General features: G+C 44.4%; 1 protein-coding gene across 6 annotated transcripts in view; it reads right to left on the bottom strand.

Annotated features, from left to right (window-relative positions):
• Positions 1–27,591, bottom strand: part of LOC137415620 (uncharacterized) — a 171,190-nt gene that overhangs the window by 51,899 nt on the left and 91,700 nt on the right. For all 6 annotated transcript variants that reach the window (XM_078767782.1, XM_078767785.1, XM_078767783.1 and 3 more), the window contains exons 13-21: positions 23,577–23,816; positions 16,425–16,522; positions 15,905–15,986; positions 14,465–14,582; positions 5,059–5,170; positions 3,926–4,031; positions 3,647–3,787; positions 1,213–1,326; positions 900–1,086 (exon numbers count right to left, since the gene is read on the bottom strand). In XM_078767782.1, coding sequence (XP_078623908.1) covers positions 900–1,086; positions 1,213–1,326; positions 3,647–3,787; positions 3,926–4,031; positions 5,059–5,170; positions 14,465–14,582; positions 15,905–15,986; positions 16,425–16,522; positions 23,577–23,816 — 1,198 coding nt within the window. The remainder of the gene's footprint in view (positions 1–899; positions 1,087–1,212; positions 1,327–3,646; positions 3,788–3,925; positions 4,032–5,058; positions 5,171–14,464; positions 14,583–15,904; positions 15,987–16,424; positions 16,523–23,576; positions 23,817–27,591) is intronic.

Here is a 27,591-nt window from a genome sequence, read left to right as displayed (position 1 = left end):
ACAAAATGTGAAAAAAGTGAAGGGGTCTGAATACTTTCTGAATGCACTGTACATGATAGACAGATATATAGACAAGATAGATATATAGATAAGTAAATAAATAAAAGGTTTTGATTAAAAACTTCTGTCATTAATGTTCAGATTTGAGAATCCTCAATATGCATCATGAATAAATAAGCTGGCATGAATTATCCAAAAGTTACCACACAACAGACTGCAATGATAAGCCTCCGTGACATGGTTAGCAAGTCTCAAATTGAGAATTGACTTGCTCACAGCCAAAGTACAGCAGTTGCTGTGTGAAAGTTGAATTGAAATATTATATAAACTAGAACGGCACTCGGTAGAGGGCATACCTCCGTCAAGCTAAACAGTTTACGTTTTGTATCCCACTGATTGGCCAGATCTGCATCCGGACCTGAAACAAATTCGAATCAGCTTGTTCTCGTTACCGACCCAATTCATCCTCCAAGTTTTGTCATCATCCGTCCATAACTTTTTGAGATATCATGCTACATATCGTTTTTTTGCCCTATCTCTCAATGGTGAAGAATCACGAAGAAAATTCTCAGATCCGAATCTGTATCTTCACAAGAATCAAATCGATTCGTCCTTGTCAACCACCCAACCTGTCACCAAGTTTCGCCTGAATCTGTCCGTAACTTTTTGAGATATCCTGCTCACAGTCAAACAGCCAAACATGTATTCAAGTCAAACAACATAAACAATATTCCGATTTCTTATTGGAAATATTTAACATCGTCTATTGTCCAATGATATATCTGCAACCCTAACTGGCCAATCACCTTAAAATGGTTTCCTGTAACTCCACTCAGCTGTCAAAGCTGCTTGCAAATCTCGAGTCCCACAAATAGCTGATTTTAAGAGTGAAGTGTTACCTGCAACGGGATCCATGGGTGGACAGGGCAGCCCAACTGTGCCAGAGACATTGCCAGGCTGATGGGTTGTTGAGTGGCCGTAAACAGTGCCGTCGGGGACGGACATTGGCTCGGGAGTGCTTGAACGACTGGACTCGCTTGCATTGTATGACGAGTCGGCCTCTATACCTTGAGGAACCACACCAGCCTAGGAACAGCACAACAATGAGACAATTGCACCGATCACTTTCGTGCAAAATATTTTCAATTGGGTACTTTATAATTATTCAGGTCGTGAAATGTCAACACATTCTGCAAGCAGAACGCAAAACACCTTTAACTGTGCATCGATGTGTTGCAGCCGCTGAAGCCACTCTGGGTCAAGAAACTGCTCTTCATCAGGTCGCTCCCGCAGTGCAGGATCAAAGGATTTTAGCTGTCCTGAAATCTGGGGGATTCAACAGTGTGAAGTCCAATCAGGAAGTAGAAATGATGGCATTGGAATGGTGAAGAAGCTTTCAGATGTCTCAAAAATATATTTAAAAAGTGATTTAAAATACCGCTACACAAAATCATGAAGTCATGGATGGACGATTGAGTTCCAAACAAGCAAAAGTACCCGTCCCCAGTGAAGGGAAAAGCTGGCCATGGTGGTGGCGAGAATAACCACAGGAGATGACAGTCAGGCAGTTGTCCAGGGAAATTCAATCCATCCCGTAGCGCTCAACTTCACCAAAAGTGCCGCAATTCCAACCAAACAGCAACAGCAACGAAGTATACCCTCCTATCATTTTCCCTGGGGGTTCCTGTGGATTTCCTGGCGGCCGGAGGAGCCACTATCCCCACGAAAACCTGGCAGTACAACCTTTTACCTAAGTGACAAATTTGATCCACATCCGTCCAGCGGTGAAGAAGTGTATACGTAACACACAAACAGACAGACAGACAGACAGATCGACATTTATAGTTGGTGGTAGGCGGTATGACAAGTCATCTTTCTTTGTCTTCATAATATAATGGAACCTTCTCAAAATCATGATAAGGAGTATGACATGTTGGGATCAATAAAATTTCTTTGGAAAATGACAAAAATAAAAAACTGCATTTCCTATAGTGGATCGCAGTACATTGTCCACCGGAAGTGGGTCAAGAAGGGTACTCCCGCCCAAAGCTTTGGGCGAGGAAAAAAGTTAAAAAACAAACACGATTTTATTTTTCCACCTGCAATAAAATAACGTTTTCAGGAAATATATTCATTGACAGAAAAATGCATCAGTACAAACGTGACTACTGCTCAAAACTTGAACACGCTTCATACATTATTCTATACTAGTATAAAGCCTGTCAAAAATGACGGGTTGGAACAGTTCATTCAACGTGGCAGCCACTTGGTTTACTCTGCGCCAGTTGCACATCATGTGCAGCGACTTTCACCTCCCTGCACCTTGTATTTTTTGTGATTAACAAAAAATGCTTCTGTAAACCGAGCTTCAATGTCGGTGTGCAAGCCACCACCTACAATTCCAATGTAAGAGACATAATTACTCTTCTTTTGGGTCTTCGGAGTCCTCAGGATGTTTTGGTCCTCTGGGTCATTTGGGTCCTCGGGGTCTTTAGGATCTTTTGTGTCTTCAGGGTCTTCTGGTTCCTTGTGGTCTTTTGGGTCATTTGAGTCTTCTGGGTCCTCTGGATCTTTGGGGTCCTCAGGTCTTTTCGGTATTTAAAAGTCTTTGTGGTAGTTTGGGTCTTTGGTGTCTTTTTTGTCTTCTGGGTCTTTTCAAACTTTTCGGTCTTTGGGTTTTTTTGGGTATTTGGGGTGTTTCAGGGTCTTTGGGATATTTTGGGTCTTTGGAATATTTTAGGTCTCTGGGGTCTTTTGGGTCTTCAGTGCATTTTGAGTCTTCGGGGTATTTTGGAGCTTCTGGGTATTTTGGGTCTTTTCAGTCTTCAGGGTCTTTTGGATCTTTCCTGGTATTTAAGGGCATTTGGGGTATTTTGGGCTTTTGTGGTATTTTGGGCTTTTAACGGTCTTGGGGTCTTTGGGTATTTTGAGTATTCGGGGTCTTTTCGGTCTTTTGTGCATTTTGAGTCTTCGGGGTATTTTGGGTCTTTTTGGTATTTTGGGTCTTTTCAGTCTTCAGGGTCTTTCCTGGTATTTAAGGGTATTTGGGGTATTTTGGTCTTTAATGACCTCAGGGTCTTTTGGGTCTTTTCAGTCTTTTGGGTCTTCGGGGTTTTTTGGGTCTTCGGGGTCTTTTGAGTTTTTGGGGTATTTTGGGTGTTTGGGGTCCATTGGTTCCTCAGGGTCTTGAGGGTCCTTGGGGTCTTCTGTGTCCTTGGGACCCTTTGGGTCTTTCAGGGTATTTGGGGTATTTTGGGCTCTTCTGGGTCCTTGGGGTCTTTTGGGTCCTTGGGGTCTTTTGGGTCCTCTGAGTCGTTTGTATCCTCTGGGTCATTTGAATCCTTGGGATCTTTTGAGTCTTCTGGGTCCATGGGGTCTTCTGGGTCCTTGCAGTATTTTGGATCGTTGGGGTATTTTAACCGGGGGACACACAGTCGTGTTCAAAGATTGCCCATTAAAACCACACACTCAAATACCCCCTAAAACGCTACTTGAAGCCTTTAAAACCTACCCTTATGAAGGGGGACAGACACAAACAAACAAATACACAAACACACAAATACACAATGTGTTTTATATGGTAGATTTTACCACCACAAACATGACTACCACTCATTACCCCCACTTCCTTCTTCACTTCACTCACATTGATCAGTTGCGAAATGAGGGAGCAGGAGTAAAGTGCTGGCTGTGACAGCACCGCATGGCCAATGACCTCACAGTACTGCAGCGCCTGGCCTACGAGGCCGTACTCAGCGAGCCGACACGCATACAAGAACTTGAACGTCTGTGGAAATGTTTGGAGGATAAGTGCAGCTCATGCCAGCCATCAGCAGTAAATGTAATGTCGGAAAAGGTAAATTAATACACGTGCAGATTGTTTTGTTTGGTAAAAGAGTGGAAGTGGTTTATTGTGGAAAATGACCTGAAATGCAGGAAGAGCGGAGCGACCACCTCCGAGCGCCTGCACATACTCGTACACTTCTGTGCGCTGAATGGCTTCGCTCAAAGCAAACCTTTGCAGTGGTAAGCTTCCAAAAAAAGAAACAAAAAAAATACACAAACACAAGATTTTTTTTCTGTTAAAAAAAAGAAATAAATAAATGTTGCCATACATGAACAGCACAAACAAACATTGTCGGTGCAAAAAAAACACAAAAAAACATGAGAGGGATGATGATCGTCTCTTCAGGTTGTAGTTCAGAAATGCCAATTTGGGGGGACACCACTGGGAGCCCCCCTGAACCAAAATCGAAAAATATAGGATCAGGAAATCCTGCGGACCATCGCATATAAGGGCTGGAGCGGGTTTCAGAGCAATCGGTTCATTGGTAAATAAGGGACAAGTAGGGATCCAAAGTTATGGGGTAACCCCCCCAGCCTCCGCCCCTCCCGACTCCTCCACAGGAGCCCACATAATCCAAAGTCGAAAAAGGGCAGATGAGCTCCTGTAGGGAGCCAACAGCCATCCAGTAAGGAGATAGTGTCTCCTAAAAAACATCCATCCGCTGCATGATTAAAAATCGTACGTGCCGCTTCCTTGTTTGAAAAGGAGAAAGCACAAACAATCCCCATTGGTTGGCATCCATGGGGAGGAGGAAATTCCTCCTGAGGAAATGCCCCGCTGAGTACGGTGGGAAAAGCGGCGGCATTGTTATGACGTCGCTGGTACCCAGACTATCCCGGGAAGTGACGGCAGTCATGGCACTTCCCCCAAGCTCCGTGGGCTATAGTAAGTGGTTGCCTCTTCAGTATGTCCGTGTGTGTGTGTGTGTGTGTGTGTGTGTCAGCTCTATTATGAGCCTTAGCCAATTTGTAAAAAAACCCATCCTTGATGAATACATCCGCTAATATAATGAAGATGGGGTGTCTGGGCAAACGGTATAATATTTGGTGATGTCGACGCGTTTCTCTGCACATCCTCTCTCCCCAAACAAAAAGAGCAAAATTAATCCAAAACTTCCAGATGGATTCGACCAGGTGATCCATCTGTAGTTTTTTTTGGTGCAACTCGCCCTATTCGCAACCTTTCCACCCCAAGTTAACCATTTCAGGTACCTGTGGTTAGCACCCAGTAAAACGAGCTTTGCCGACCGCTTGCCATAGCTTTCAAACTTGAGCTGAGCCATCAGGTAGCAGAAATGTGCAGCATCCAGCAGGCCTTTGGAAGCTACGGTAGGTCACAGGCAGATGGGTAAATACACAACTGCACGGCAACTTCGTAAACACTACTATTAGTGGGGCAACTTAGCATAACAATTGTGCATTTTGTGAGGAAAGCACCAAATTTGGCAAACTAGTAGACTATCCTATTATGAACAGATTTGGATATTGGGCAATCTCAAATTCAGCCCCTGATGGCTGTGGCAGCCATTTTCCAAAATGACACCTTCAGCTTGTTCCGACGAATTGCATCATCAATTGGCTTGGTCCTTTCCACCAGGCATTCTCTGGTGAAAGCCTGGAACTGCTCTTGGCCAATCTTCTTCACATTCCTGGCAGTCTCAACTGCAGCAGGACCTGCAATTTCCTTTGTGTCAAGGACAACCAGATCCATGCTCTCTTCCTCTAAGGGGTTGCCAAGCTCTTCTATGACGCTGACAAGGGCGCGGACATCCTTGGCGAAAGAGGTCTGCACACTTGGTGTCTGGTCGTGATGACGTGTGTCCTCTCGCCTCCCCCAGTGTTGATGGCCATCTTGGAACTCTTCTATGGCCCTGGCAACTTCTGGCCCGGCAATCATCCAACGCCGCAGGGCACTTGGGTTGTCAGTGAGGCTGACTGTTCCACCATCTCTTTTGATGCAGGCGTTATTCTGTTCATGCGCCTGGTCGATTGGGATCGAAGAGAACACCTTCATCTTCTGTACAGTGAAGTTGCCAGCCCTGAATTATCTGGCTACATCTGGGTGCTTCATTGGGAGTGCAACCATGTCCCTCAGGTGAACAGGGACCCACCTGGCATAGTGTGTGTGGTCTAAGGCATGGAACCATGGGACCAGTTCCGTCAGGGCATCAAGGTACATCGTGAATGAAGCCTGCCGCAGAGAACGCACGTAGACCAGTACCAACATCTCTAGTTCCAGCACAGTTGCCCAGTACTGAAAGTTGGGAATGTCTTCTCCTCTCTGGTGACACCAGTCTTCGAACTCAGGCAGGTCTTCTGCATCATCAGCATATGTCATACAGTGGCGTTCATACGCACGGTGTTGCAGGATGTGCAGTGCCGCTGCAGTGATTTGATGAGCTCTTCTTGTGCGGGTGACGTGGGCAGCTCGCAGGAAGGAGTCGGCCGTCCCTGGCGTTGCAATCTCAGCTTGCAAATCTGCAAAATCTGCAAATCTTGCAAAAATCAAATCTCTGAATCTGAGATGGCCCAATATCCAGATCTTTTCATAATATGATAGTCTACTAGTGTGTCAAATTTGGTGCTTTCCTCACAAAATGCACAATTGTTATGCTATATTTAGCTTAGCTGCCGGACTATATACAGTATACACGAGTATGAGAATTCTTACAAGAACAGAGATTGGTAAAATGCTTTTATATTGAAAACAAAGTGGGTGCTCATGGAATGGCACGATCCATTAATATTCCAGCAGATATGTGAAATGTATGAAGGTATTGTGCACTTGATGATAAAAACATGAAATTTGGCAGGTGACTAGGGCATGTCCAGAGTAAGAAAACTGGCCTTAGGGCCATTGCAAATTTGCTCCATGATGGCTGTGACAACCACTTTTCCAAACAGACGAGAACACACCATAGGAAGTACTTCCAGGTGTCATGATAATGTAATAAAATGAGTATAATCATGGTATTATGTGTTGTTTTCCCATCTGTATGTATGTATGTATGGCCTGGAATGATGCTTACTGACATACTGTTTATTCTGCTTGCAGGTGCTGACCCTAACTCATTTGCTACGTCAATCTACATTGTGAACTCTGGTGTTGGTCCAACATTTAATTAGTGTTTGGTGGTGGTCAAACTTAATATCCTGGCTAACAATGGTGAAGGTACACAAGATCATGGTTCCTTAGCAGCCTTCAGGGACATCCAGTCGAGCATGTCCAATAGACTGGGACTGACATGTTTTCTGTGTCAGGAAGAAACTTCCGAGTCACTGATCTGCCCAGATAATTCAAGGTGAGGCACAGAGGGAGCAGGTTACAGAACCATAGCCAGCAATCTTCAGGCATTTGGCAGAATCGGCTGTCTGCCAAGAGCGATGCCCTCGCAATACGTCTCACAACTGGATGATGGTGATGGAATTGAGGCAACACTGCAACATCATAAGGCCAAGTTTCATGACTCTTGCAGGCTGAAATTCAACAAAACCAAGCTGCATAGTGCGGAGAAAAGAAAATCATCAGCCAAAGAAAGTACCAGTACAGAAGTGAGCAAGAAGTTCACCCGTCTGAATATGGGGCGGTCTTCAGCTTTTACTACAAAATGGTTCTTCTGTAGTGAATTTGAGGCTGGGGAGACACATTGCATGAAGCATCAACATTTGACCTCGATGCTCGGGTCAGGAAATGTGCCCTTCAACTAGAAGACAAGTATCTGCTGGCCAACTTGAGTGTTGGCGACTTGATTGCACAGGAAGCCAAGTACCACGTCAAATGTGTAGTCTCTCTGTATAACAGAGCACGAGAAACAAAGTCATCCAAAGAGAGTTGATTCCGTCACGTTGATTCACGTCACGTTGATTCCGTCAACCATGGCATTGCATTAGCTGGACTGATTTCCGATATTGAGGAAGTTTGCATGGACATTGGAGTGGCAGCAGTATTCCACATGTCAGACCTGGTCAAACTGTATACAAGCAGACTGCAACAGCTTGGAACTAAGCTCACTGGACGTGTTCACTCCACCAGGCTTAAGAATTCAATCTTGGCCTATTTTCCAGATATGACAGCAGTAACAAAAGGCCAAGAGGTTGCACTTATTTGCAATGAGGATGTTGGCTCTGCATTACAAAAAGCATGTGAATATGATGCTGACAGTGATGCCGTTATTCTTGCAAGAGCTGCTAACATAGTTCGGAGAGATATCCTGAAAATGAAAACAAGATTCAGTGGTTCATTTGGTGATCAGTGCCAAGAGGAATCGTTACCAAGTTCCCTTTCTGCACTAGTATCTATGATCCTGAACGGGCCAAATATCAAAACACAAGCAAGTTTCACATCAGTGCCTCAACCAGTACTTACCATCACACAGCTATTGATGTTCAACAGTTTTGTGCGCCGTCGGGAGACCTCTACTGCAGCAAGTGCTACAACACTCAGCCAACAACGAGAGACACCTCTGCCAGTCTATCTCGGAGTGATGGTTCACACAAAGACACGCAAGCGTGATCTTGTAGACACTCTGTTCAACTTAGGACTTTCTATCTCATATGACAGAATGCTGAACATCTCCACTGATCTAGAAAACAAGATTTGTCAACACTATGAGACCGAGAAAGCAGTCTGCCCTCCTCATCTGAGAAGTGGTCTCTTCACTTCTGCTGCAGTTGATAATATACACCACAACCCAAGCTCGACAACTGCTCATGATTCATTCCATGGAACAGGCACATCCCTGTTTCAGCATCCAAATTCTGACACTAGTGGAGTGAAATGGGCCATGCAGGGTTGTGATGATACCCAGACTGCCTCCAAGAAGACCATGGCCCAGTTGCCAGAATCGTATACCAGTGTGCCTTCAACCCCAGTGCCCAGAAAGGATCCACCAGTGCCTAAAACAGATGGGCCAAACAGAGCTGACTGTTTACGTATACCTGAGGCCACGCAGAAAGAATACAGGTAAAGTATAGGAAGTTATCTTACATAATTACCTAATTAGGTTTCCCATACAATTACATTGCATGGGAATACCTATCGATTCTGCTAAAGTTTTTCTTATTAGTCTTCACCCTTTTTTTTCACCTCCAAAAACTTTAAAATTAATGTTTCTCAGCAACCGCTGGTCGGATTGACAGGAAATTTTCATAAAATGATCGGCTAGGCACGTATAATTTTTTTATGCTAATTATGACGTCATATGTCACGTGGTATGGGCGCCATCTTGGAAAACACCTTCAATTTTGCCCCTCTATATCTCAGAAACGGCTCAATGAAAAAAACTGAGTAATGGCTCATTCTAAAGAACTCTGCAATGGGACCAAAAACATATTTATTTAGAATATTAAAAATGCTAACGTTAAGATGTTAGAATTCGTCAAACAGATCCCTTGCTCCCACGAAAATATTTTTTTTTGTCCCAGATCCTTAGTTAAAAAAAACTCAGAATGCAAAAAATTTCGAAGTCATACGTCACATGGTTCAGCCGCCATATTGTTTTTCGTGAAAAACACTAAAATCCCATTGTCTCCAAAACACCTGAATAGATCGAGGCCAAACTTTGCAAGCAAGATCGCATACCCATGACGAACAAAAAAGTCAGCGAGCATGACGTCATGCGTCACATGGTTTCGGAGTTATGACGTTTTTAAGCATAAACCTTTAAAACCTAGCTCCTCCCTCATTTTTGATCCCATCAAGGGGAAACCTCACAGCTGTGTTCAGCATATCAGTCTACTAAAATGTCCTTTTGGAATTTGCGATAGGTCACGTGGTTTGGCAGATATCGTTAATTAAACGAAAATATTTTTTAAAATTATATCTCTTGAACCGCTTTATTGGTCGACGTGAAACGTCATACTTTTGTAGAAGTCATGAAGAGTAACAAGTGTACAAAATTTCAAGAAGATTGGATGTATGGTCTGGAAGCTAGAAGTTGTTATTGTGTGAAGAAAAAGAGTCTTTGAGAGTGGGCAGTGTATCAATTATCACATGTACAGGCGTGCAGGCAACGTACAAAACGATCTCACGGGTCGTTCACGGTTTGAACCTCAAATAAAATTATAATTTCAGATTCGTCAATGGCCGAGGTATATCAACACACAGCTAAAATAGATTTTGCAAAATTCAGACTTTTCTTGACTCGATCGCATTTGACACAGAGTTGTGAATGGCTGAAGAAGAAGAAACCTTGTAAGGGCTTCTCAGACCATCTATCTATAATTCCAGTAATCTCTGTGTGTGTGTGTGTTTGTCTGTGTGTCTGTGTGTTTGTCTGTGACCGCTGTTTCTCGACAACCACGGGTCCGATATACTTTAAACTTGCCAGGTATATTGCTGGGGACCCGAGGATGTGCCTTTTCAAGGTTTCATATTAATCGGAGAAGTAGTTACCGAGCTATGTCCAAAAAACGATTCAACCAATCAGAGAGCAGCGAGCTATCACGTGTGCCGAACGTGCCGAACAGACTCTGCCTCGGACGGCACATTTGAGAGCGTATTCATTTATTTCACGTTGGCAAACTATGTTGGCGCTATGTTGGCGTTAAACTATGTTTTAAAACTAATTAAAACTAATTTGCGATTCATCGTAACTGCGATATGCGACCTTCCGGACAGTCAAATGAGGACATCACTTCCGGACTTACGGATAGTCATAGTGACGACGTACTGATGCTGAACGTGGCGAGCAGACGCTGTAAGGTACGATCGATTGTAGTACACGTTTATAATAACTCTGCCGATACAGGCCCGATTAACTGCAGCGCCATCCGAGCTGCGGCGTCGGGACGATACATTCATTGTACGGTCACATCACGCACTTACGGGCACGCCCATGGGCCCATGGGCACGCCCATGCATGCATGGGCGAAGACATTTTTTTTTTTTTTTTTGGCAAGGAACGGGCACCCACGTACGGGCGGGCACGTCCTAGTATAAATAATTCTGTCTCTGCTATGTTCAGGTTTATGTTCTATAAAAATTGCTTTTTCTGCAGTCAATGCACGGATTGACAGGAAATTTTCACCACAGGAGTGACTCGGCCTGTATAATATTTTAAGGATAAATATGACGTCACAGGTCACGTGGTATGGCCGCCATCTTGGAAAAACCGATTTTTTTTTTTACATTTTTACATATATCTCCAAAAGCGCTGCGTAGAAAAGATTGAGACATATCTCATTGTAAAGAACTATCCATGGAGAATAAGCCTTGTGAATGATGATGTCATATGTGCCTCCATTATGACGTCAAAATTTGACAAGTACAAAATTGACAAGACAAGACAAGTACAAAGTACAAAACAACTGGGTGGGGGGGGGGATGCTTGTGTGTGTGTTTGTGTGGGGGGGGGGGGTGGAGGGGTTGTGTGTGTGTGTGCGGGTGTGTGTGTGGATATGTGTGTGCATAGGGGGGATCTGTGTGTGTTTGGATGTGTGTGTGTGTGGGGGGGGGGGGGGGGAGGGGATGTGTGGGGGTATGTGTGTGGGGGGTGTGTGTGTATGTGTGGGGGGGGGGGGATGTGTGTGTGTGTGTGTGTGTTGGGGGGGGGAGGGAATGTGCGTGTGTGTGGATATGTGTGTGTGTGTGGGGGGGCGGGGGGAGGGGGGATGTGTGCGTGTGTGTGTGTGTGTGTGCCTCGGGGTTGTACCCACCAAGGGGGGTTGTATCATAGCATGTTCAATGAAAGTGGGGTTGTATGAAAGCGGGAAGGCGGAGGAAACCAGTCATCACTGCCAGAAGTTGTAAAGTGGCAGTTCTAGTTACAGTTGTTCTTTGAAAATGTATACATGCAGTTTTTCTTGGAAAATAAGTTACACTATTGTATTTATCTTGTGTTTTCAGTTGGCTGGAGCATGTGAAGCAGACAGTCGCTACTGACTCATTGAGTGATGAAGAAACTGTCTCCTGGGCTGCATATCACGCGAGTCAGCAGGCAGTTGGTTCAGAGCCAGAGAGCAGTGTATCACTTACTGCTCTTCTTCCCCTGTTCTATGACCAAGCAAACTCTGATGCCATGATTCGGCATTCAATGGATGTTGAACAGAAGGCAGTGGAGATACTCATTCCTGGACAAGTGCCCATCTGTTGCTCACGGGAAAATTTAAGAATGCTAGGGAATTCTTTCCCGGAATAAATTTAAGGAATTTTATATCCTGGACGAGCCCCCAATTTCTGTTACGGAGTCCTCTACAATCTCCTGGTCTCGGTAACCTCCGAACCCCGAGAGGAGCCCCGGCAGAAAAATATGTTACCCTGTGTTGAAAATCAATAGTGAAACCACACCAATGATTAATAAATGAACAAAATTGTATTAGAAATCACGCACAGGAATAACGGTACAACAGATGGCAATTAAGAGTGCACTCTATATATATATATCTTATAAAGTCAGGTAACTCACTGCGCTGCCAGCGAGTGAAAGGACACTCCTCAATGTCTCTATAACTTTTTCCAAGGCGAATGTGATTCGCTCCAGCGGTCGATAGAACGAAATCCGGTCGAAGCCCGAATCTCGCTCTCCAGTCGATATCCGAAGCGCGTACAGTTGGCCTTGGAGTTCGCCCCGCCAAACTGTACAAAGGCACCCTCCAGAGGCGCACCTTCACCGCTCACTCAGCAAACCGCAACGTAATTGGAGACGAAGCGGTCGCACACACACATCCCCGACAGACGGTAGGATGTTGGAGTGAAGATGACACGAACCAAAACCATCATAGGTGTCCGAAGCGTGGGGTTCAAAATGGCCGACGGCTCCTGCTTGAGCCGATGCGACGAGACAAGGATTCGTCGGAATCACAGCGCCCAAATCTGACCGCAGATTTCTCCCCTCCAGCGATAATTCCTATCGCCGGATGTCCTTTCAAGGAACTCAAACTCCCCTCGCGACTGTCGATAGACCTTGCTCGTTACGGAGCGCTGACGTCATGCGTCTTCTCCGACTTTGCTTGCGCCGCTTCTTCCTCTTCCTCCTTGTCTTCCGGTTCGGTTTCCTGTATCATTTTAAGGTAACCTTTTAAACTTTAGATCGCTGTTCCTGAATAATAAACCTTTTGAGAATAATAATAATACATAATATCAGAAACATGTCAAGTGGGTGAAAACCACAACAGCGGAAGTGACGAATCCGTAACACCAAGCAAACTCTGTTGCCATGATTCGGCATTCAATGGATGTTGAACAGAAGGGAGTGGAGATACTCATTCCTGGACAAGTACCCATCATTACCATGGATAAGCCCCTGTTTACACTTGGAAAGCAAATCGAGTGAAGTTGGACCACAGGTTATGGTGAGGACAAATTCATTGTAATGTTCGGTGGACTGCACTTTGAAATGGCAGCTCTTAAGACACTTGGAGATCTTCTAGCCAATAGTCGATGGACCAGTGTACTGGTCGAAGCAGGTGTGGCCACATCTGGCATTGCAGATTCATTTCTCAAAGCCTCTCATGTTACTCGAACACGGCGTGCTCATCAGGTGACAGCCTGTGATCTGTACCTACTCCTGCAGACCGCATATGACTAGGATGGGCAAAGCCTGCAAGAAGGAGAAAGCATATTGCCTCCAGAAGACTGGTGTTCCAGCGAGCTAAAGTCAGTCCTCAATTCCAGTTTTGGCTCATCATACTGGTGTTGTCTGGTTTTACCATAAAAGCCTGGTGTTGGCTTAGCGGTTAGGGTGCCGGCTTGGGATCTTGGGACCCTGAGTTTGAATCCCGGTCGATCGTTGAATTAACGCCAGGGGGGTTGACTCAGCCTGTCATCTTTCCGAGGTCGGCAAATTGAGTACCAGCTTGCTGGGATGAATAATCCCGGTGTGTACCCCAATTTAGAATAGGTACGGTACACCGTATCCCTGCGCATCGTAAGAGGTGACTGAGGGTTTGCGTCAGGAAGGGCAACCGGCCATAAAAACATTGCCTCAAAAATGGAACCATGATTGTCATGGGGCCCGCAAGGCTAACCCCCACTCTAGCGGGGAAAGGTGGCCATAAAAACGATCATTCGTATTCATATATACTGAATTTGGAGCGCAGACTCCTTGCTGTATGTGGATGCTTTGACCAAGTGTCAAACCATTCCCTGTCTGTTCATTCCTCTCCCTCCATTTGCTTGCATCCTACCAATCCCTGCATCCCATATCAACGTCGCACTTAATGTCCCCTCCCTCTACTCCCTCCCAACCCCAACCCATCACTACCTTCCCCCCTACCCTCTTCATAACTTCCCTCCAACCCCAGCCCTTCCAATCTCTTGTCACATATTTAGCACATCATTTACCTAAGATAAGAAAGAGAAGTTAGTCAACAGCAAATGATGTGCACTGCAATGCAGTACAGTACTTTGTACACAGTACAGAAATTTTAGTTTGTTCATTTCATGTCCCAGATGTAAATTATTCAGCCACCTCTGCAGAGATCAAGCACAATGAATGCAGGTAAACAAATGAGGATATTTATTTACCAAATTCAGCGTAATTTTGAGAAAAACCGCTCGGTGGCATAATCTAGATTTCCAGAAATACCCAAGGCCAATTTGCAACACCAAGCATTTGGTATTACCAACTTCATTGTTCTATTATTTAGCAGGAGTTAATGTTATGCCTTGTTAGCTCACCAAGGGTGTCCCCCAAGGTGGTAATGGTGCGGCGATCAAGGTCAGGATTTCCGGTGAGGTTGGAGAGGACCATAGCAAGGTGAGGTCTCCAGTGTCCCCAGCGCTCGTCACAACATGACTGTACACACAATGAAGTTTTCAATAAGTAAGGAAAAACAATGTTCTTTTGTAACCAGAGAACATACCAATCAATATTTACCTCCACCACCAGTTATGTTTTCACCTCTGTCTGTCTGTTTGATTGTCTGTGAGCAGGTTTTCTCAAAAAGTTGTGGACGAGTTATGACAAATGTAGGTGTATCAGTTGGGTAGGCCACAAGAACAAGATTATTAGATTTGGTTAAGGTCGAGATGCAGTTCCAGCCTAGCAGTGGGATACAAAATGCAAGATGTTCAGCCTGGCAGAGGTATGCATTCTGCTGAGTGCCGTTCTCGTTGGTTCATGTAAAGTAGGATATTTTTTTTATAATCAGAGAATGTTCCAGTATGTACAGGAGATAGTCATGTACGCTGTATAAATTGAAGGAACACCTTGAAAAGAATGACCCCAATCTTACTATCATTTTAGAAGTGTGTGTTTGTTTGTGTGTTTGACTTGTTTGTATTCCTGAACCGTTGCTAGAGTGAGATGTGCATGGAAGAAGTTTCGGGAACTGAGTGGCGTGCTGACGAGGAAGGGAGTGTCGTTGAAGCTGAAGGGAAAGGTGTATGCTGAATGTGTGAGAAGTGTTATGATTTATGGGAGCGAGACATGGGTAATGAATGTAGAGCAGCAACGAAGGCTGGAAAGGGTGGAAATGCGAATGGTTCGGTGGATGTGTGGAGTATCGTTGAAAGAGAGGAAGACAAATGATGAATTGCAAAAGATGATGGGAATAGAGCCTGTGATTGATGCTGTGAAGAGGAACAGGTTGAGATGGTTTGGTCATGTGTTGAGGAAGGATGAAAGTGACTGGTTGAGAAGAGTGATGGAAATGAATGTAGAAGGAAGTAGAGGACGGGGAAGATCGAGAAAGACTTGGCAAAAGGTGGTGGAAGAAGAAATGCTGGCAAGGGGGTTAAACAAGGGGAGATGCAGAAAATAGGGCAAAATGGAGAAGATTGTCATGGGGCCCGCAAGACTAACCCCCGCTCCAGCAGGGAAAATGGCCTGAAAATGCCTGTTGTGGTTGTTGTTGTATTCCTGAACCGCTGGATGAAGCGAGTTGAAAAGGGGTGGGAGTGAGGGTGGTGCATGGGAAGATTTTAGTCTCAGGGGTTCAGGGAGGGAAAGGACCCAAATTCTCTCGATGTACGTAAATGTGCATCGCATAGTGCTGCTCCCAGAGGGAAGGGGTATTGCAAAAAATCCTGTCCATAACTCTGGGGAAATGAACACATCTGTAAAGACAGGTTCTTCGCCGGCAACTAGAAATACAAAAAAAGAAGGATAAAACACACCGTACTGGCAGCTGGCATTCGGCCAGACAGAAGCTGATAGATCGTCTGCAACGGATCATTCATAGGCAGGCTATTTGCAAACCTGTGCACACACAAGGGATAATGTTGTTTGTCTTTTTACAATTGTTCCCATAAAGCACTTAGATGTTTTATAAATGCGAGATTAAAAAACTAAATAATAAACTTAATTATTAATATATTGTGTATTATAAATTATAATAGTCAGTGTTTCATCAAAGGTATAATAGTCATTTTGTAAATTTTAGATTGATAAATGATTCAATTCACTTTTTATATAGGGCATTGTAGTTAAAATAGAGCATCTCTGAACTCCAAAATGACCGCAACACTAAACACACCAAAACAGCAGGTATGTATGCACACATATGCACCCATGCATGTTGTTCATCAACTGTCCACATCACAAGAAGAAGCATCTTCACATGCACAATGAACTTGGAGTATTACAACAGCTGGCACATACACATGCATGTTTATGCTGTTTGTGTGTTTGTAGCACCTTGTCATCACATTTGCATGTGTACGTCCATCCATCTTGCTGGCCAGCAGCAATGCATGACCCCACAGACTATTTCGCATCGCTGACTCCAACGCATCCTGCAAGTACAACAACCACAATTCAAATTCAAAATTCAAAATATCTTCAACCATAAACAGCAAACACAAGCCATGGTACCGGCTACATCAACAAATTGCATCTCCCACCATCATTGCCATCTGCGATGTGTTATCATTGCCCCCGCCCCCCCCCCCCCCCACCCTCCACCGTTACCTTACAAGTTATTTTATTCTACCTTGGCTCAAGGATAATTTCTTATTTTGTGTCCTGCCATTCCTCACCTGACCTTGCATACTCTCAGCGATAGTGTAGGTATCACTGAATATCATGTACGTATTCTGTGTCATCTTATCAGGCATTTGGCGTGGTTTGTGCCCAAAATCTGACTCGGCGATTAGTCCATGCATGTGGGACTTCTCAGAAGTCGTGCAGTTTCTTCCAATACACCAGAGCAGATCAAAAGAGGAATTTTTGCATGCTTGAGCACAATGTAGTATACACTAATCGCCGTCCCCAGGTTGTTTTCTTGCTCGTCTTATCTGTTCCACAATACGGTCCAGTTGCAGAGATGGCTCAACTCAGTGGGACTTCATGTAGAAATTTTCAAGAAACCTTCACCTTCTTGGGGCAGTATCGAAAGCTGTGCAATGGATGTTAGTCTACTTCAGGTCAACAACCAAGCTTTTGCAAAGAGAAAAGCATGTCAGGCATGTCTCTTGGTTGAATTTGGACTTCTCGAAATGGAAACCTCACAGTTTATTACCTTAACCAAGTTACTGTGTGTGTGTGTGTGTGTGTGTGTGTGTGTGTGTGTGTGTGTGTGTGTGTGTGTGTGTATGTATGTATGTATGTATGTATGTATGTATGTATATATGTGTGTGTGTGTGTATATATATATATATATATATATATATATATATATATATATATATATATATATATATATATATATATATACACACTTGGCATTTAATATGGAATATTATTTTTTCTTGACTTGGGTTTACTTTCTGAACTCAGTATATCAATCTGGTGAGTTTCTTTTACGCTTCAGTGATTTCTTTGTCAAAAGAACCATGTCACTGATTGTCTTTCGCAGCAAGGAGTCAATAACAGGATAATATCACAGGTGACGTGACAAAATGTAAGGACAGGTACATTTGACGATTGGCTTCACAATCGGGTATATAAGGGTTGTTGCTTTCTGTAATTAGTGGAAAACAACTGCTGCACATCTATAAAAGTTATTGCTGCTTCCTCTGGAGATGGTCCGTCAACTTGACAATGCTGTTTGTCATGGAGTGGTGGCTTTACGGAATTCTGGCATGAAACAGCGTGCTTTTGCTCGGCAGTATGGCATCACTCAAGGTCAGGTGTCAAAGATCCTGAAACGAAATGCTCAGAGGGGTGTCCCTACTCCAATACCGAGGCCAGGACGTCCACGCAGAACCACAAGGAGATGATCGCCAGCTGCACCGGTTAGTCTGCAATGGCCGTACCAAGTCAGCTAATCGGCTAAGAGGCTGAGTGGCAGCAACTGACAAATGTGCCTGTATCCAGAAGGCTAGTCAACCAACGACTGGTTCAAGCAGGCTATCGTGCCAGGCGTCCCCTGAGAAAGCCACGCCTGACCAGACAACACAGCCAGCGCCGATTGCAGTGGGCCAGAGAGCACCGTCAATGGCAGCCAGGACACTGGAATCACGTGTCCTTCAGTGACGAGTATAGATTTCTGGTCTATCGTCAAGATGGCCGCGTCCGAGTGCACAAACAAGTGCATGAAGCCCACAACGAAGATTGTATAGTGCCAAGAGTCCAAGCTGGAGAGTGGAGGTGGTGGGGTGACCGTTTGGGCTGCTTTTCATGCAGGGGGCAAAACTGACCTGGTTGTTCTGAATGGAAACCTGAACCAGTTCACGTACAGGGTCATTCTGGAAGAAATATTGCTTCCATTTGCTCGTGCAGCGTTTCGAGGAAACTTTGTCTTCCAAGATGACAATGCACGGCCTCGTTGTGCTCGCATGATCCAACACTTTCTTGCTGACCGTGGTGTAGAGCATATGGAGTGGCCTGCCATGTCCCCGGATATGAATCCGATAGAGAACTTGTGGGCAGAATTAACGCGTCAAATCGACCACTTCGCCCAGCAGCCGACCTCTGTGCGTGAATTGCAGCAGGCTATTGTCACTGCATGGCAAGCGATTCCTGTCCAAACCTTGGCAAATCTCGTGACCAGCATGCCTCCACGTGTACGTGCTCTCCTGAATGCTCATGGGGGTTACACGAAGTACTGAACTGTAATTTTACTGTCCGTAATCCCAGTCATAATTGTGCTTTTGTTGACATTTTTTTTGGCTAATGTGCAAAATAAAGAGATACTTCTGGAAAACGTACAGAAGTTTAACACAGTACTGTCCGTGAATTGAGTTTGATATCAGTTTACATCACTTTCAAGGATCAATTTATTTGCTTCGAAATGTCAAATGTGGTTTTTGTTTCTTTTAAAGGTCACATTAACAAAATCTAGAATAATTTCAACATAATTCCAATGAACTTTTGGTTCTAAGTCATCTTGAAAAGTAAGTTTACCCCCACAAAAAAAATATTCCATATTAAATGCCAAGTCTGTATATATATATATATATATATCAAGTAATGAATGGCGGTTGGGAATTTTATCCACGACATCCATTTTTCCGTTCTCCAGCCTATAGCTTTGTCTTTAAAAAAACTCAACTTTTGGCCAGCAACCCAGCATGCGCTGGGCCTCCACTAGCCTTCATCAAGAGAAGTTCCCTTGTTCAGGAGGACAAAGACAAAGTGGGACATAGCCGACACAGGCAACAAGGACAACAAAACACAATACACCGCTCAAACACACACAAAACACTTGCAACATAAGCCGATCATGGGTCTCTGGTCACGAGGTCTCGCAACACAGCTTTGTGATTGGTTGATAGAATAGGCCCACCCCTCCCCCCAGGTATATCTGGGAGGAGGTAAACAAGGGAACTTCTCTTGATGAAGGCTAGTGGAGGCCCAGCGCACACTGGGTTGCTGGCCGAAACGTTGAGTTTTTTAAAGACAAAGCTATAGGTTGGAGAACGGAAAAATGGATGCCGTGGATATATATATATATATATATCCACGAGGAAACTTTATATATACTCTTATATATACTTTATATACTCAACCAAAATATATATATATATATATATATATATATATATATATATATATATATATATATATATATATATATATATATATATATATATATATATATATATATATATATATATATATATATACAGACTTGGCATTTAATATGGAATATTATTTTTTTCTTGACTTGGGTTTACTTTCTTAACTCAGTATATCAATCTGATGAGTTTCTTTTACACTTTGGTGATTTATTTGTTAAAAGAACCATGTCACTGATTGTCTGTGGCAGCAAGAAGTCAACAACAGGATTATATCACAGGTGGCGTGGCAAAATGTACGGACAGGTGCATTTGACGATTGGCTTCACAGTCGGGTATACAAGGGTTGTTGCGTTCTGTATTATTGGAAAACAACTGCTGCACGTCTCCAAAAGTTATTGCCGCTTCCTCTGGAGATGGTCCGTCAACTCGAGAATGCTGTTTTTCATGGAGTGGTGGCTTTACGAAATTACAGCATGAAACAGCGTGCTATTGCTCGGCAGTATGGCATCACTCAAGATCAGGTGTCAAAGATCCTGAAACGAAATGCTCAGAGGGGTGTGCCTACTCCAATACCGAGGCCAGGACGTCCCCGCAGAGCCACAAGGAGGGATGATCGCCAGCTGCACCGGTTAGTCCGCAATGGCCGTACCAAGTCAGCTAATCGGCTTAGGGCTGAGTGGCAGCAACTGACAAATGTGCCTGTATCCAGAAGGCTAGTCAACCAACGACTGGTTCAAGCAGGCTTTCGTGCCAGGCATCCCCTGAGAAAGCCACACCTGACCAGACAACACGCCTGCGCCGATTGCAGTGGGCCAGAGAGCACCGTCAATGGCAGCCAGGACACTGGAATCACGTGATCTTCAGTGACGAGTCTAGATTTCTGGTCTATCCCCAAGATGGCCGCGTCCGAGTGCGCAGACAAGTGCATGAAGCCAACAACAAAGATTGTATAGTGCCAAGAGTCCAAGCTGGAGGTGGTGGGGTGACCATTTGGGCTGCTTTTCATGCAGGGGGCAAAACTGACCTGGTTGTTCTGAATGGAAACCTGAACCAGTTCAAGTACAGGGCCATTCTGGTAGAAACATTGCTTCCATTTGCTCGTGCAGCCTTTCGAGGAAACGTTGTCTTCCAAGATGACAATGCACGGCCTCATCATGCTCGCATGAACCAACACTTTCTTGCTGACCATGGTGTAGAGCATATGGAGTGGCCTGCCATGTCCCCGGATATGAATCCGATAGAGAACTTGTGGGCAGAATTAACGCGTCAAATCGACCACTTGGACCAGCAGCCGACCTCTGTGCATGAATTGCAGCAGGCTGTTGTCACTGCATGGCAAGCGATTCCTGTCCAAACCTTGGCAAATCTCGTGAACAGCATGCCTCAACGTGAACGTGCTCTCCTGAATGCTCGTGGGGGTTACACGAAGTACTGAACTGTAACTTTACTGTCCGTAATCCCAGTCGTAATTTAACTTTTGTTTTTGTTTAAAAATTTTTTGGCTAATGTGCAAAATAAAGAGATACTTCTGGAAAACGTACAGGAGTTTTACACATTACTGTCCATGAATTGAGTTCGATATCAGTTTACATCACTTTCAATGATCAATTTATCTGTTTCGAAATGTCAAATGTGGTTTTTGTTTCTTTTAAAGGTCACATTAACAAAATCTAGAATAATTTCAACATAATTCCAATGAACTTTTGGTTCTAAGACATCTTGAAAAGTAGGTTCACCCCCACAAAAAAAATATTCCATATTAAATGCCAAGTCTGTATATATATATATATATACAGTGGTACCTCGGCTTACGAGTTTAATCCGTTCCGTGACGGAGCTCGTAAGCCAAATCGCTCGTAAGTCAAAGCAAATTTTCCCATTCAAATGCATTGAAATGCTATTAATCCGTTCCAGCCTCAAAAAAAAAACACCAATTTTTTTTGTTAGGTGCTTTTAAATAACAAAAATGTACTTTATAAATAACAAATAATGTATAAACAAGCACGACCTCGTATATACTGTACATAATACAAGAGAATGTAAAGAAATAAACTGGACCTCTATCCATGAAGATATGGAGAAGTTGTTGTTTGTGTGGTTGAAGGAGAAGCAGCTCGCAGGAGATACCGTGACCGAGAGCATCATGTGTTTGAAAAGATTGAAACTCGGATATCGAGCACGGACCACGAGGTGTTTTTTCTTTTTTCTTAATCTCGGTTTCAGTGAACTTTTGCTCTGTGCTCACGTGTACTGTACCTGTACCTGTAATGGTACGTCAGAGGATGGCACCTGTTGTCATCATATTAAGTGCAAGATGTTCTGCATCGTAAGTTGGTACACCGTGGTCTTTCGGCGGTGTTTAAGCCGGCCGTCTTGGCTTCTGTCACCATTGGCATTGAGTCTTTCGATGTAGGTAGGTCGTTGTGTGCCGGTGCCTTGGCCGAATTCCTTCATTGCTGCATTGTTAGCTCACCTGGTTTTTTATACCACATCTTTGGTTATCGGACCAGCGAATGACGTCATCTCCAAAGTATGGCTTATTCTCACTTGTCTTGGACGATCTTCTACTTCTAGCCTTCCACCGTGCATTTGGTGTCCACTGTACTTACTGTACAGTGCCTGGTAAAATTGATGTAATGGGTTTTTGACCGTCAACGCCATGAACCGTCATGAACCGTCAACGCCATGAACTGCTAACACTCAAAAGCCCATTTATCGCGCCTTATAAAGCAAAACGCAAACCGAAAGCCATGCCTCTCAAGCGAGGCGTGCTTCCGTGGTCACGTGATCCACAGGTGTAGCTCATTATACCCGCACGCGCGACACGCTTTGGCGGTCACGTGACCAGCCACTCTGGAGTCTGGAGGCGGGGATCCCCGCCGATGACGTCACCGGCTGGAGCAAGGAGTCCTCGCTAATGTATTTCGACGATTGCGTGTTTTATATCCAAGCAGAGATGCTTTCACGGCAAGATAACCACGTGACCGGAACCGGAAGCCACAACCGGAAAATTCAAAAAAATAAATTTTTTGAGCTCGTACATCGGATCTCGGCTCGTATCCCAAAGCAACAAACCGCCCGAGCGACGGCTCGTATCCCGAAAAACTCGTACGTTGGGGCACTCGTAAGCCGAGGTACCACTGTATATATATATATATATATATATATATATATATATATATATATATATATATATATATATATATATATATCCCAGACCGTTATCGTATCCAAGGAATTGAGTAGCTCCTCATGCAAGCCCAGCTTCGCTGTTCAAGACACCTCATACGCATGGAAGACCATAGAATCCCAAAAGCGCTTTTCTATGGACAAGTTAAATTTGGTAAACGGGCATGTGGTGGACAAAGAAAACTGGCAGACAACCAAAAAAAAAAACATAATGGCTCCGGCTTTGCTGTGGAAGCAGAAAAAAAAAAAACAGTTTGGCAGCATTTGCATAGTACAGACTATGTGATGTGTTCAACCCTGTTCAAAACACCATCGTCTGGTAAATGTAATAAACATGTTTTTTTGTGGAAAATAAGTTGGCACAATCCCAAATAGAAAAGAAAAGAAACGACCACCCAACCACCACCTCCCTTCTCCCTCCAACTCCCTGAACCCCCAACCAAAATCTATAAATTAATCGGCGAAACTATGACGGAAACACCTATTCTGCAGTAAAGTCTTGGAAAGCCTGGATATTGAATTTGAGTCTCGATATTTCAAGTGAAAATAAAGATCCCCATGTTGTGAGTCCAAAGCCATAAAAATCAGGGTTCAAATCCTGTCTCACTGAAAATTACTGAAATGTTACATTATTGATGTAAAACTAAAGTTGAAGATTTCAGCAGGGGAGAGGGGTGGGGAACGAACTACGAATCACCTTCTTGCGTCCAAAGGTGAGCAGCTCACGGAAGCGGTCAATGGCCACGTTCAAAGCATCTCCCGAAACACTAAAGGTGCCACTGGCATCTCCTCCCAAAACCGTATGTCTGTCAGGTACGAGGGAGCTTGACTGGGCCACGTCCTCAGCAGCAAAGTCGATTAAGTTACCATCCTGGGTTGGCAAAGAACCACTTGAGCTCTGCATCAGTAGTTCTGCTATATCAGTTCCTACCACGGTCTGCAAAAAGACACAAGAAGTAACAACTTGACGGATCAACCAAAAACGTATTTCTAGCAAACAATCTCTGGTTTAGTTACTACAATGATGCTGAAATACAAAGAATGCTTTAGAACCGGTATTCTCATGCTCATTGTGAAAAAATATTTTAACCAGGTACGAGAATTAAAGGAGAGGTAAAGGAGAGGCATACATAAAACACTCCTAACAAGCCCGTCAGCCTCAGGCCCACTTTGTGTTGCATTGCTTACAGCTAATTTTCTTTTATTTTGGAATTCTAAGAACGGGGTAACAATGTACTATGTATGTATGTATGTATGTATGTATGTATGTATGTATGTATGTACGTATGTATGTACTGTTACGTTTGTGGGGGTAAATGAAGAAATACCTTAGTCGAGATAGAATCGAGTAGGTTTAGAATGCTCCGAGTGACGCGAACAAGAAGCCCACATCGATGTAACTAAGTCGGGAATCTGTTTAGAATAAGATTGTATATGTGTCTCCATACGAGGGGTGGAGCTATGCTAATTAAGTAGGGCTTAAGGATAAACCCCAGTGTGTAATTGCCCGGGGTTTTTTCCTTCATTGTTATTGCATCAAAAAGAGCCGCCATTACAACAACTATAACAAATTGACTCAGTCGCTCACAGCACCGACAGGACGGACAAACCCGGCACATTTGCCGATCGTGCCAGTCAAGTCCTGTCTCACGGCCTTCGACGTCATCCGAACATTCCCGAGGAGAGATTAGACTCTGCCCCCCCACCCCCCGACAAATCGAAACGGTGAGGCCACGCCGCAGCCTTCGTGATTGAGTAGCGCTCGGTGACTGGACAGAGAGTGTGACATCATCGTGGAACATTCGGGAGAGCAGGAAAAAAGAACGCGGTCTCGCCATTTTGTTTCTCTCTCTCTGTCCTGGCGCTGGTTGTAGGTAGAGTCGCATTTCTTCCTTGTTCCAGCTTGGTCACGGGTGTGTGGTCTTTGGTTTGTGTGCGCTCTTGGGAAAGGGCTGGTGAGAAACAGCGGTTCGGGACAGTCGGAACTACAAGGCACAGGATTGAAGTTGGCGGTGGACTAGGTCCGCGTCGTGTTTCCTCTGGACGTCGAAGAGCACACTCCGCACCATTTTGTGCGTTTCCTGCACGGTGGTTTGGAGGTGACGAGCAACAGGCAAGCCTTACCAGCCATTTGGGGACGCAAAGCTGAGCACCGGCCGATTACCACAGCATCATTTATTTTCTTTTACTTTCGTTTTCCCCGTGTTTGTATACGAGTCTGAGTGAAGACGTCTCAATTAGGAATTTTAGTTTTTACCTCACCTTTCATTGTTATTTGCATTTATTGTCATTAAATCATTATTTGTCGAATTTTACTTTCCTTGTATTGTGGATTTTGCTGTCCCGGCTTTGTGTTTGTGGGTTTGGATTAACCCCCGCATGTGTTCCAATCAGATAAGGCCTCGAACCTTCCCGCACGCGTGAAAAGATAATACCGCCAAGTTGGGCATGCGCCTCGGAGTAAAGCTCGTTTCGGACATTCGTCCTCTTGGGGTCTTAACCCCGTGGACACGATAGTACTATGTATGTATGTTTGCACTATGTATGTATGTATGTATGTATGTATGTATGTATGTATGTATGTATGTACGATGAATGTATGTATGCATGTATTTATGTAGTATGTATGTATTTATGTATGTATGTATGTATGTATGTATTGTTATGTCGGGGGGATAGAGGAATATCTAGAGAGCCAGGTAGATCTGCATAGGTAGGTACTCGACTGTCGTGATAGGGAATCGACCTGTAATAAGTTCTATGTGTAGCCCGAATGTCGGTATAAGTTGTATCTTTGTCCCCGCCGTGAGGGGGCGGGGCATGCTAAGTAGTACAGGGATTATGGATAAAATTCCTTTGTTTGTCATCCCCCCTGTCTGCCAACCCAGTGTCCATTATGGCAACACACTCATATAGACACGTAGATAGATCCCTGAGTGCACACATTAATTAATTCCCCTCCACCACAATGACTTTGGAAGAGAACAGGCAGGAAGCCAGATCAGGGCACCGCCGCATGGGCCGCAGCCAGCCACACCACCAACTGGCCTAGCAACGAGCATCGTGGCAAGCAATAGCCACGCCCAGGGAACGGGTGATTGGTTGAGGCGGAAGGCACGAAAATTCGGCCAATCAGGGCGGAAGGCACCAAACGACCATTTAGAAACAGGTCGCTAGTTGGAGGAAGAGCGCCGGTGACGTCGGAAGGCGGGAAAGATCGGAAAGAAGGGCAGAACGGATTGGGAACGCGCCAGAACTGAAGTCACAGGGTGAGTGACAAAACGTCTCGCTCGCGGGCATTTTCAGGCAGCTCTGAGTTCATGGCTCTTCGTATTGAGAGGTTCTTGGTTCTGAGTTCATGCAAGCTGCAGGGAGAAAGTCTTCGCCTCTGGGTTCTGCGTGCTTTGGTGTGTTCGGTCATCGGCTTCCCTGGTGCTTCTTCCCTGTGTTCTTCCCTGATAGTCGTTGGCGTCTTCCCTGGGTTCTTCATGGTGTTCTTGTCGTGGGGCTTGGAGCGGTGCTCGGTGCTCGATGCTTGGAGCTTGGAGCGAGACGTGGTGCTATGAGCAGACGGGACCTCGCGTGCGACGAACGCCATGGGCGTGAGCGAGGCGGACAGAGGCCTGCTACGCGCGAGCACCATAGCCTGGATGATTCCTGCCGACTGCAGACTACATACAGACAGATAAGCTCACATTCACCAGTACATGAGACATTTCTTTTATTCGTTCTCCCCTTGTCGTGTATATGAAATCTGTGTGCAGGATCCCGATCGAGGAACATTATTTATTTACCGTCACGCTTTTTTGTATCAGGTTTCATAATAAACCTGTTATTTTTGTACATTTTATCCCGGATTTCCGTTTGAGTTCATTTCCTCCAGGATCGGAGCTGCTGTCGGATCACTACAGGTAAGCGCTTGCCACTTCTTCATCTTCCTTCTTCCACCCACGCTTTTATAGTCGAATCCTTAATTGATTGTCGCCTCAGTTAAAGCACGTTCGGTCATCCGCGATTCTACGGTATTAACCGAGGGATTCGCGCGACAGTATGTATGTATGTATGTATGTATGTATGTATGTATGTATGTATGTATATATGTATGTATGTACGATGTATGTACTATGTATGTATGTATGGACTACTTACGAGAGACAGCAATCTTTCCACGGGGTTCCTTACCGGCACGAGAGACTGATGCTCGCCCTGCTTCTCCATAAATCCCTCCAGCTCATTAATCTATCCCTCATACTGCACACGTTAGATTTTCTCTTATTTATTCATTTTTTATTTTTGAAATACAATAAATTAATAATGTTCTATGCAAAAAAAAAGGATTTAATTTGTGTTCGGGAACCAATTTATCACTTACTGCATGTATTTAATGGGGATTTATTGTTCCGGTTTATGAACATCTAGCTTACTAACGTATTTTCAAGAACACATTGTGCTCGAAAATTGGGGACTCCTTGTAGATCTAAAACAAATACGTGTGTGCAAAATAAGTGAGGTCTGGGCCTGGGCTGCACTCGAGTACTTCCCCTCATTGATCACGATAGCTGCTGTTTTGTATTTGTGGAGGCACGTGTACTTCTGTCACATGTGTACTCCCCTCTTCCCTGCCCACACCCTCTTAAATCAAGGCGGGACGAATTTGGGTATTGTTACAAATACACATGATGGCCTATTATTTTTGGAAGAGATCATGGGAT

Source organism: Myxine glutinosa, chromosome 13 (assembly GCF_964187855.1).
Source record: "Myxine glutinosa chromosome 13, kmMyxGlut1.1, whole genome shotgun sequence".
In the NCBI taxonomy this organism is placed as follows: domain Eukaryota; kingdom Metazoa; phylum Chordata; class Myxini; order Myxiniformes; family Myxinidae; genus Myxine; species Myxine glutinosa.
Note: the sequence above shows the minus strand (reverse complement) of the source record. Positions and strands in the feature narration are given on the sequence as shown.